The sequence below is a fragment of the Schistocerca cancellata genome, chromosome 1 (assembly GCF_023864275.1).
Source record: "Schistocerca cancellata isolate TAMUIC-IGC-003103 chromosome 1, iqSchCanc2.1, whole genome shotgun sequence".
Taxonomy (NCBI): domain Eukaryota; kingdom Metazoa; phylum Arthropoda; class Insecta; order Orthoptera; family Acrididae; genus Schistocerca; species Schistocerca cancellata.
In genome coordinates, this window is record NC_064626.1 from 552,092,280 (window position 1) to 552,104,307 (window position 12,028).

General features: G+C 42.5%; 1 protein-coding gene across 1 annotated transcript in view; it reads right to left on the minus strand.

The window, feature by feature from the left end:
• Positions 1-338: 338 nt before the first annotated feature.
• The window catches only part of LOC126190374 (ionotropic receptor 21a), a 139,564-nt gene continuing 127,874 nt past the window's right edge, over positions 339-12,028 (minus strand). Inside the window, exon 6 of the mRNA XM_049931020.1 lies at positions 339-755. Within this exon, the coding sequence (XP_049786977.1) occupies positions 339-755 (417 nt within the window). The remainder of the gene's footprint in view (positions 756-12,028) is intronic.

Genomic DNA, 12,028 nt, shown 5'->3' on the forward strand with positions numbered 1-12,028 from the left:
GTTCCTACTGGCATCAGCTATCCAGGGTTAAAATTTCGTGACACAGTTTTTCTCCATCTTGTATAGCATTCCAAAAGTGGACTAAGGTCGTATTAAAAATGTGATCATTACTTGAAGGCTCATCAGCGTATGGTTGTTTATGCCACCTTTAGACGAATGGTGCTTTGGACGCTTGACTGTGGGTTGCTTCTGGCATGTATTCACCTGGGAATTGTCAGGTCGTGATGACGCCTCTGAAGTTGTGATGCCTTGGACATATGACTCCAGTGTGTTTTAGAGTATATTCATGGTTGAGATTTGGATGCTGTTGATGTGCTGTTGGTGCCTTACACAATGGGCTACAGTCCACTTCTGGGCACCTGGTCTACTGAGGACTGGCTGCTGGTGGAGCGGGGGCGGCAGAGGTCCGGATACGCGGACCGGCAGCCCTTGGCAATTCTCAGCGGGTGCCCCGGACGCTGCAGCTCGGGAGCGCGCCTCCTGGACGCCAAGTAGGATGAGGCGTCGGCTGCAGAAAGGCTTCTGGCAGGCTGGGGGCTGGTCACCGTCAGCGTGGGGCAGCGTGGGCGGGGGCGGCGTGTGCTGGCGTGTCTGTCGAGGAGCCGGTGGCAGCACGCGTGCAGGCCCTCCAGCACCAGCGCGAACACGCCCATTGCGAAGCCCGCACCCAGCAACAGAAACGTCCCCTGCACGTCGTCCAGCGACAGCTTGTGTTCCTCATCCCTGCGGCTCTTCAGTATAGCGCCGGTCACCGCCTGCAAAAGTGCAAAAATAGAGCAATTTCTCCATGCGAACACGACGTCCCTTACATTTTCTTGTTGTAAGTGCAGTATTTAAATAAGAAAACCATGCAGTTCTATTCTAATTGCTAACCACTATCTAAACTGTTGAGTCACGTTGCTATGGCTACTTGCTCGTGGTTATAGCCACTAAACTCTCTGCAGTACATGTAGTGACTAAAGCGTCTGTCACATCGGAAGGTGCCTCTGCAAAGAGAGAGCGACCGGAATTATCTAGAGGAACAGTTGTTCTAGACACTGTCCACATTGTATTTACAAAATTTTTTGGTCACTGTCATTCAAGACGAAAATCATCTGATATTCCAAGGTGACTGAACAGCCGGAGAGGCCAGAAGAGTGATTTCCGTACGACTGGACGCTCCATCAAATCCTGGGTGGGACGAAGTTCCAGTGCGATGAAGAGTCTTTTTGATGAGTATCCAGGCACTTTGTATGTACTAGAGAACTGGTACTGAGTGAGTGTGGGAGACAATACTACATATTGAAAAGTGGTTCAGCTGCGCGCCATATATGAAGAAATGTTTGGGGTTTTCATTTGACTCGTCTTCGTATATTTTCTGGAAGTCGCATGTGCACTACATATCTAGGCAAGAAATGGTGGCGATTGTGTGCGCAAAATTACTACAACTTTCGTTAAATTTGTCTGCAGCGAATGAATGCATTCATCTGTTGTTGTTTTGCTCAGCAATGCTTAACTTCAAATATCTTGAACGCTTCGTGCTCCGGAGCTTTAAGGTATTTACCAAGGGGCGTTCTCTAAACACCGTGAGCCACACTTGAAATGTTAATTTGCCAAACCGGTATCTGGGTGTGTAGCCCATCGTCAGTGGTATACTACGTACCTCTGTGTCAATGGCAACTGAGCAACTGTCATCTACCGGCCAGTATGGCTGAGCGGTTCTGGGCGCTTCAGTCTGGAACCGCGCGACCGCTACGGTCACAGGTTCGAATCCTGCCTCGGGCATGGATGTGTGTGATGTCCTTAGGTTAGTTAGGTTTAAGTAGTTCTAAGTTCTAGGGGACTGATGACCTCAGATGTTAAGTCCCATAGTGCTCAGTGCCATTTTAACCATTTTTTGAACTGTCGTCTAGCGGTAGCCGCAACGGTAACTCAGCGCGTTCTGACAGACGGCTGGTTGCCCTCTGTAATTAAAAAAAAAAATAGTGAAGTAGTCAAGGATGAACTTGAAGATGTGTCATATAACATCCGCCCAGACCAAATGGCGAGAATAATGACGAAGAATTGGGAGGAAAAAAAGAAAAAAAGTAGTAAACGTGGCTGACTCCCGTAGTGGAGCACCGGGTTCGAGTCCCGATCGGGTCGGAGATTCAAAAACAATGGGTAGCATCTTTGATTAGCAATCAAAACGTCCTGAGTCCCCGGTTAAATCTATTCAAAATCATCAGTCTTATGCCCAAAGACTTACGGCATAAGAAGTCACCCTCGTTCTGCCAACAGCCTTCTCAAAGAGGGCGAAGAAGCGGACGGAGGTTCAGGACACTCTCGTGCCCTTGGCGGGAAAACAGCCTCTTAAAGGTGGAAGAATAAGCAAGGATCATCGGTATGAGAACGGTGAGGCAATGGAAACCAGTGAATCAAAAAAACATAATGTGTATCCACAGGACATGTGGCCCGTAATTGAAAGGTGCCATCACGATCTCTGCATTGGTAAAAGATTCCAGCCTAGTCCACCATTTGGATTTCCGGGAGGGGACTGACAAGATTAAGGTGACAGTAAAGAAATGAAGGAAAAGACTGAATAGCCACCGACAGGATAACGTTCTAAGTGCCGGGGCGTGGAATGTCAGAAGTTTAAACACGCAGGATAGCTAGAAAATCTAAAAATGGAAATACTACTCCACACTCAAGATATAATGGGGTCAGTGAAGTGAAATGGAATGAAGACAGGGATTTCTTGTCAGAGGAGTATACGGTAATATCAACAGCAGCAAAAAATGGTATAACGCGATTAGGATTCATTATGAATAGGAAGTAAGAGCAGAGATTAAGTTACTGTGAACACTACAGTGATGGGGATATTCCCAACAGAGTCGACAGCAAACCAATACCGATACTAATAGTTCAGGTATATATTCCGAAGTCGCAAGCAGGATATGAAGGGAATGAAAAAGTATAGAGAATATTGAAAGGGTAATTCAATACGTAAATGGAGATAAAAACCGAATAGTCACGGCAGTATAGAATGCGTCTGTAGCGCAAGGAGTAGAAGAAAGGATTTTGGCAGAATATAGGTATGGTAGTAAGAATGCGAGTTCTGCAATAAATTTTAGCTAATAATTGTGAATACTCTGTTCACGATTCACAAGAGGAGGTATACTTGGGAAAGGTCAGAAGATACGGGAATATTCCAGTTAGATTATGTCATGATCAGGCAGAGATTCGGAAACTAGATACTGGATTGTAAGACGTACCCAGGAGCAGATATAGAGCAAGATCACAACTGACTAATGAGGAGCAGTCGGCTGAAATTTAAGGGACTAGCAAATAAGTGGGGTACGGCATTACTTAGGAATGAAGAGATGTGCTACAATTTCTCTGTGGCTATAGATACTGCGGCAATGAATAACTCAGCAGGTAGTTCAATTGAAGGGGAATGGACATCCGTAAAAAGGGAATTAACAAAAGCTGGAAAGAAAAATATAGTACAAGGAAAGTAAGTGCGAGCAAACCATTGGTGACAGAAGAAATACATCACTTGATAGGCGACAGAAGGAAGTGCCGACCGCAGTGGCCGTGCGGTTCTAGGCGCTTCAGTGTGGAACCGCGTGACCGCTAGGGTCGCAGGTTCGAATCCTGCCTCGGGCATGGATGTGTGTGATGTCCTTAGGTTAGTTAGGTTTAATTAGTTCTAAGTTCTAGGGGACTGATGACCACAGATGTTAAGTCCCATAGTGCTCAGAGCCATTTGAACCATTTCAACAGAAGGAAGTACAAAAATATTCAGGGAAATTTATGAATACATAAAAACAAGCCACTTTAGAATAAAATCAACAGGAAGCGCAAAGAAGTTAAGGCGAAAAATGCGAACAAATCGAAAACGAAATGATTGTCGGAAGGATTAACTCGGTGTATAGAAAAGTCAAAACAACCTTCGGTAAAATTAAAAAAAGGGCAGTTATATTAAGAGTGCAATGGAAGTTCTACCGTTAAATGCAGAAGAGAGAGAGATAGGGTATTGGAAAGAGTACACTGAAATCCTCTATGAGGTGGACGACTTGTCTGACGACATGATAGAAGAAGAAACTGGAGTTGACCGGGAAGAGATAGAGGATCCAGCATTAGGGTCAGACGCAGAAAGAGCTTTCGACAACTTACGATTAAATAAGGCTGAAGGGATAGACAGTATTCCATCAGAAATTCTTAAGTCATTGTGGAAAGTGGTAACAAAACAACTGTTCACGTTGGTGTGTAGAGTGTATCAGACAGACGATATGCCATCAGACTTTCGGAAAAACATCATCCACACAATTTGGAATATAGCAAGAGCCGACAAGTGCTAGAATTATTGAGCAGTCAAAGGATGGAAAATGAAACTGATGATCCGTTAGAGTATCAGCTTCGCTTTAGGAATGGTGAAGATACCAGAGAGGCAGTTCTGACTTTGCGGTTGATAATGGATGCAAGAATGAAGAAAACTTAAGGCACGTTCATAGAGTTTGCCGACCTTTCCTAAAGTCATACTGATCGTCATCTAACACAATCAAGATTTTCTTTTCCATTCTTCGTTTATTATTCTTGTCAGCAACTTGTATGTAACAGCCGTTAAGCTGATTGTGCGATAATTCTCGCGTTTGTCGGCTCTTACAGTCTTCGGAATTGTGTGGATGATATTTTTCCAAAAGTTGGGTGGTATGTCGCCAGACGCATACATTCTACCCACTAATGTGAATAATCGTTTTGTTGGCACGTCCCCCAATGATTTTATAAATTCTGATGGAATTTTATCTAATCCTTCTGCCTTATTTGATCTTAAGTCGCGCAAAGCTTTCGTAAATTCTGATTCTAATACTGGATCCCCTATCTCTTCTAAATCGATTTGTGTTTCTTCTTCTATCACATCAGACAAATCTTCCCCCTCTTAGAGGCCTTCAGAGTACTCTTTCCACCTATCCGCTCTCTCCTCCGCATTTAACAGTGGAACTCCCGTTACACTCTGCCTTGCTTTTAATTGCACCGAGGGTTGTTTTGACTTCCCTATATGCTGATCAGTCCTTCTATCATTTCTTTTTCGATTCCTTCGCATTTTTCGTGTAGCCCTTTCGTCTTAGCTTTCCTGCACTTTCTGTTTATTTCGTTCCTCAATGACTTGTATCTCTGTATTCCTGAGTTTCCCTGAACATTTTTTGCTTCCTTCTTTCATCGATCAACTGAAGTATTTCTTCTGTTACGCATGGTATCTTCGCAATTACCCTCTTTGTACCTATGTCTCTCTTTCCAACTTCTGTGTCTGCTCTTTTTAGAGATGTCCATTCCTCTTCAACTGTACTACCTACTGAATTATTCCTTATTGGTGTATCTATAGCCTTAGAGAATTTCAAGCATATTTCTTAGTGCTTCCGTATCCCACTTCATTGTGTATTGATTCTTCCTGACTAATCTCTCAAACTTCAGCGTACTGTTCATCACTACTACATTGTGATCTAAGTCTATACCTGCTACTGGGTACGCCTTACAATCCAGTATCTGATTTCAGGATCTCTGTGTCACCATGATGTAATCTAACTGAAATCTTCCCGTATCACCCGGCCTTTTCCAAGTATACCTCCTCCTCTTGTGATTTTTGAACAGAGTATTCGCTATGTCGAGCTGAAATTTATTGCAGAACTCAATTAGTCTTTCTTTTCTCTCATTCCTTGTCCCAAGCCCATATTATCCTGCAATCTTTCATTCTATTCCTTCTTCTACAGCTGCATTCCAGTCCCCTAAGACTATTAGATTTTCATCTCGCTTTTTTACTGCACTACCCTTTCAACATCCTCATATACTTTATCTCTTCATGTTCAGCTTGGAATGTCGACATGTATACCTGTACTATCTTTGTCGATGGTTTGCTGTCGATTCTGAAAAGGACCCTATCACTGAACTGTTCACAGTAACCCACTCTCTGCCCTACCTTTCTATTCATAACGAATCCTACTCCCGGTATACCATTTTCTACTGCTGTTGTTATTATCCTTTACTCATTTAAACACAGATTCTTGTGTTCTTTCCATTTCACTTCACTAGTCCCTACTATATCTAGACTGAGCCTTTGCATTTCCTTTTTCAGGTTTTCTAGCTTCCCTACCACGTTCAGTCTTCTGACATTCCAATTCCCGACTCATAGGCCGTTATCCTTTCCTTACATCTCCACGCACTCATGTCCTTCTACAGGGTAATTTCAAATGCTACCCCTTCCAGACCATGTTATGATTCCTGAGACTGACCACCCTTTCAACTACAGCCTATCCTACATCTTAGATTCCAAATAAAGGCTCCGTATCATCCTTCCCCTGCATAACTGAAATCCTCCCCACTTCTTACCAACTACATCTTGTCTCTGATCCTTCCAAACATTCATGCCAAGTCTATACTCATATCACCTCTCCAGTCATTTCTAATTACAAATTCTCCACCTAAAAAAATTTATCACGAACCCACACCACCGTCATAATTACCGATTTTGAGGCCACACATATCACCATCTCATTAAGCCTAAGTATACCGATTTTGATTTTTTCAACATATTTAATGAATATTTTCATTAGTTTATTCAAATCTGAAAGCGGTTATGTGACCGCTGCTGGTCATCACGGGTGCTGAAGGAATATAAATAACAGATTTTTAAAAGCAAGAAGACTCGTCCAAAGTATTCTTCCCTCCGTGCAATTGCATAATCTATATCCAGTCAGACTTGCTGTCCATTCTGTTTCACGTTAACGCCACCGGTATGTACTGGATACAGGCCTCACATTGGTGTGTCAAGGCCCTACAAGCACGCCCAGAATTCCAGAGGTATTGCGTGTTTTCTCACATGCCTCGCACTGGGTAATTTGCTTCTAACACGACCTGCACTCGCAGCAGAAGATAAGGGTTCAACTGTTGCTCACTTGACGGTCTCCAGAAAGTTGGCACTTGCAACGCTAATCGTCGTGTGCTTATAGAAGGAGTTGCCTGCATACACACCAGTATATGCTCCTCTACATCTGGGGCTTTAGATTTTAGTCGTTTCCTCTCCAAACCAGGAGGTGTAAACTAACCACGAGCTCACGGATGAAGAAGGAGACGTTCTAAAGTCTTTTGATCCGGACATCTTCACTGGGGGTACCTCTTCGGACACAAACGACGAGCCAGAGAAACATTGCCCTCTGTCTTACCATACATGACGAGAGCTTCTGCTACCTCCTGACTTGTTTATATGTCTAAAGGCAAACACAATACTGAATGTATTTTGTTAAAGATCTTTCATTCCATCTATGAATGAGAGGAAAGCATAGCCATTTACAGCCAATTGTTGTAGTTTGTGCTATTGTGACATCGTTTATTTTGAACAATTGGGTGCTTGTATATGGATGGATAGGTGAGCGGAAGATGTTGTTCATCAAGTTCCCTTCGTTCCAAAACCCAGCATTTGCCCTACAGCCGAGAGAAAAAATCTCGGTCGAAAAAAACCGTGCTGGACTGGCTGCATGTTGTTCGGCTTCTGTATATTCATATCATGTCACTGCGCTTAATAATATTATATTGTGGTCTTGGAGTATTGTTGATGTAGAAAAATTTCCGTCTAATTCTGTAGAAGATGAAAAACTTGAAAATCTAGTCGATGTAGAGAATATTTTCTTCTTCTATAGGAGTTGATTGAAGTAATTCTGGTCAGAAAGTTGCTTTTTCTATATCAGGCTGCTATATCATCCCAAATCCTTGTAGGTGTTCTTGCGTGTTAACAATTTCATTGATTTCTTCGTTTTGCAGAGGATTCTGTTGGAGTGAATTCGATATTGCTTCGAGAGAAACATAGGGAGGAAATCATATTTGGATTTCGGAAAATTAAACGCTGTAGAATAGTGCTAGAAGAGTGATTTTGTAAGTCAATTGTTAGGTAGTGTGTTGAGCTCGAATCTGATGATCTGTTCTTTCATTCCTTCTAGCATGTTCTTGGTTTTAAGTGTTTCGTGACGAGAGTTTGTTGGGATGTCATAGCGTAGATCTCCCGCTATTCGAAGCATCCTCCACTCAGAAGATACAATTTTTTTCGTTTGTTTAACTGACAATCCACACTTGAGATCCATATTCAAGAATGGGTCGGACAAACATTTTGTACGTAAGAAGTACAACTTGTTGCTCGACTCCACGTGTTCGGTATTTCATGAGACTTACTAAATTAAGTCGGCTTTGAGTTTGTTTAATCCTTTCAGTCGTGTTTTTCTGTCCGTTTAAGAATTCATATAGATAGAGTCCAAGATATTTGACATTTAGTTGTGGAGTAATTTCTTGTCTGCAGAGTCGAATGTTCCGTTTGTGGGTGTCCTGTTGATGGTGATTTGTAATATTTCTATGTCTGAATAGGATAGGCTGTCTTTTGTATTAGGTCCAATTATCCATTTACTGTGCCATATTTCAAGTCTGCTGATGTAGATGTTGGCTTTTTCACCGATTGCATTGCAGGTGAAGGCATGACACTAGTGATTCATTTCACTGTACAGCTGAATGTACCGTACATAGCAACGCGGATATGACAACATCGCAGCGGAGAAACCTGTTGTATTTATATCTTGAATGAAGGCGACTACCTGAGGGAAGGAAAACGTTCCGGTGAATATCACTGTTCCGAAGGCCATAACTCAGAAGCATGAATTTCCGGACACAAGTTGTAATGAATTTTTCTTGTCTGCATATTGGAAATACATACCTTAATTTATACCGTGTATTCCTGAAACACCGTGTATAGTTGCTATATCCCATTATTAAGACTGAAATACTGATTTCTGCGTGGACATGAATCTCATCTATTTGTTGTTTTCGACAGATACGTGATGCCAATAAATCTTGTTGAATACCATTATGATTCCAATGCCTTTTATTTCTTAAGGTCATAAACTAGCTGACAAAAAAGTAGAGCATCCACAAGACATCGTAGGATGTCACACAGTACTTAATTTCGGCCGGAACGGCTTTCTGGCACCTCCCAGGGAATATTTTTTAACTCGCTGGAAAAAGTCGGCACATTTTAAATCGCAATGTTACTATAATTGATGATGAAATGAAATAGGAATTCTGATATCTGCCGAAACTCGGCTTTGAAATTAATTCAATGGCGTGAAGTGACAAAATTTTACCGGACCGGTACTCGAACCTGCATTTACCGCTTTACGGGAATGGTCCCCTTAACAACTTTGGCTATGCGAACACGCTGTATTGGAAGCGTGCTCGAATAGCCGACGTTTTTAGACGACCGCTGGCGTAAAGCGGTAAATCCGAGTTCGAGTCCCAACCGGGCACAAATTTTCGCTTATCGTCGTTGAATTCATTTCAATACCCATTGTGGCCGATGTCAGAATTTATATTTCACTTCATCATCATATATATGTACAGGTGCGGGAACAACAATGGTGTCCGTTCTTTGGTACGTCTGTGTGTGTGTGTGTGTGTGTGTGTGTGTGCAGTATCTCTAAGATTAGCGAAGCTTCGTTATCGAGATATATCGGTAACCGTCATGTGGACTCTCTCTTGTTTATGACCAACAGCAATCTGAACGATCTAGCAGCAAGGCGACGTCTTGCATTATGAATTGCTTATTTGCAATAGTGAATATGAGCTTGAATCAGTCTAGTTGTAATACAACTCAATGAGTAGAGACAAATGACACATAAATCATTTACCAGACATCTAACTCCGTGTCCCACATTATAACGAGGTTTTCCTAACTCTTCGGAATTGTACGTGGTCCCGAAGGGTCAGAAATATCTTCATCATCATTCGTTGCTAAATACTTTATTAATTAATACTGAACACACGTTCACCGAGCAGCTACAATACAACTGTTTGAAAGTTGTGGTTGACAGTAGTTGAAAACATGACGTCATAGTCACGAAGACTACTAACTTGTACCAGTATGTATCGCGTAGAACTAGGAAATAAAGGGACACTGCTATGGGGACAGACGATGGTACTGTTGTGTAAATTAAATCTTATGTTTTTATTGTTTTCTTTGTAAGAAATTGTGTTTCAAAAACCTGAATTCGAGAAGAGTATTTTGTGAAAAATGGATTCTCATGTTTTTCAAAACCTAAACTTGTGATTTTATGGCTGGAGGAGGATGGGGGAAACGGGTTTGTATGGTTGACGATGTGTGTTTCGGCACCTAAAATTTTAGATATTAAGCGCTGATGTCAGCTGTATGGGAGGGAGTGTAATTGCTTAGATTTGTTATTCTCTGTGACAGGTAGAGTGCCACCAGAGTTTACTTGTGCTATTCGTGTTTAGCATTGTTATCAGACGTGGAAGGATACATGGGGGACATAAACAGCGTCATGTCGCGTAACTGTTTGAGACAGCGTTATCAGAGCGTTAAAGAGTTTGAAAAGTGTCTCACTGTGGCTCTTCATTTGGCCAGTTGGTAGAATCCAGGAATATCTAGATTTGGAGGGAGGAAGGCTCTGTTCTGATATGACAGTGGCCCGATATGCGACTGCATGGAAATGTGAGAGTAGGTTCCGTTCGACCTCGTCTGTCAGTTACAACGAAAAATCAGTGTATTTTGCACCAAACACATGGCACCCATTCACGTCTATGCCTGCCATCCGAGAACAAGTAAAGCACTCTCTGCAACATTGTGTCATCCCGCACCATTGATCATATACTAGCAGCAGCGAGAGTACGGACTTATTGTCCCAAGAGCAGGCTGACATTAACATCATAAGGCCAAACGGCAGATTGTGGAGAGGAACCATCACTAGAAAACAGTCACGGCCGATTAATGGCGTTGCATTGTGTTCGACGAGAAATCTCGATTCTGCACTACCCTGGATGACCATCGGCGGCAAGTATTGCGGGGAACTTAAAATGCTTTGGAGTCGCACAGCGGTGTTACTTCTGGTGTTATAGTGTGGGGAGCCAGCGGCTATGATTTCAGGCCAAGAGTGGTAGTGACTGAGAGGACTCTGAGAGTGTATCACGAAAATCCTGCGTCATGTGTTCCTTCTCGTCCGACCGTATCGTGGAACTATTTTTCAACAAGACAATGCTCGTTCACACATGACACATGTCTCTATGGACTGAATGCGTGATGTTGAGGTACTTTCCTGGCAAGTAAGTAGCCCAGATTTGTTCCTGGTAGAAAATGTATGGGCGCAGCTCGGATGTCAACTCCGACCCATATACAGAATATCGAGGACCATATATACAGGTTAAATAAATCAATAAATAAATAAATATGTATATATATACACAACAGTTATGGACCAGCTTGCCTCAGGGAGAGGACACAACCGCTCTACAACACTTTTTCCAACTGAACAGTGCGTGCATCCACGCCAGAGGGAGTGCAAATTCATACTATCAAGTTCTTTGTAAATTTGACTCCATCCTGTAATCACTGAAATAACATCCCATAGAAGTTTGAGGGCAATGCTATGAAAATGCAAGAGGACGTAGATGAAAATGAATTGGGAGATATGATACAGCGTGAAGAATTTGACACAGCGCTGGAAGAGGTAAGTCGAAACAAGGCCTCGGTAGTAGACAACGTTCCATTGGAACCGCTGATAGCCGTGGGACAGCCATCAATGACAAAACTCTTCTGTCTGGTGAGCAAAATGTATGAGACAGGCGAAATAGCCTTAGACTTCAAGAAGGGTATAATAATTCCAATCCCAAAGAAAGCAGGTGTTGACAGGTGTGAAAATTGCCGAACTATCAGTTTAATAAGTCACGGTTGAAAAATACTATCAGCAATTCTTTACGGACGAATGGAAGAACTGGTAGAAGCCGACCTTGGGGAAGATTATTTTGGAGCACACGAGGAAATACTGACCCTATGACTTATGACGATAGGTTAAGGAAAGGCAAACCTACGTTTCTAGCATTTGTAGACATAGAGAAAGCTTTTCACAAAGTTGACTGGAATACTCTCTTTCAAATAATGAAGATGGGGGGGGGGGGGTAAAATACACGGTGGAAAAGGCTATTTACAATTTGCGCAGAAATTATATGGGAGTTATAAAAGTCG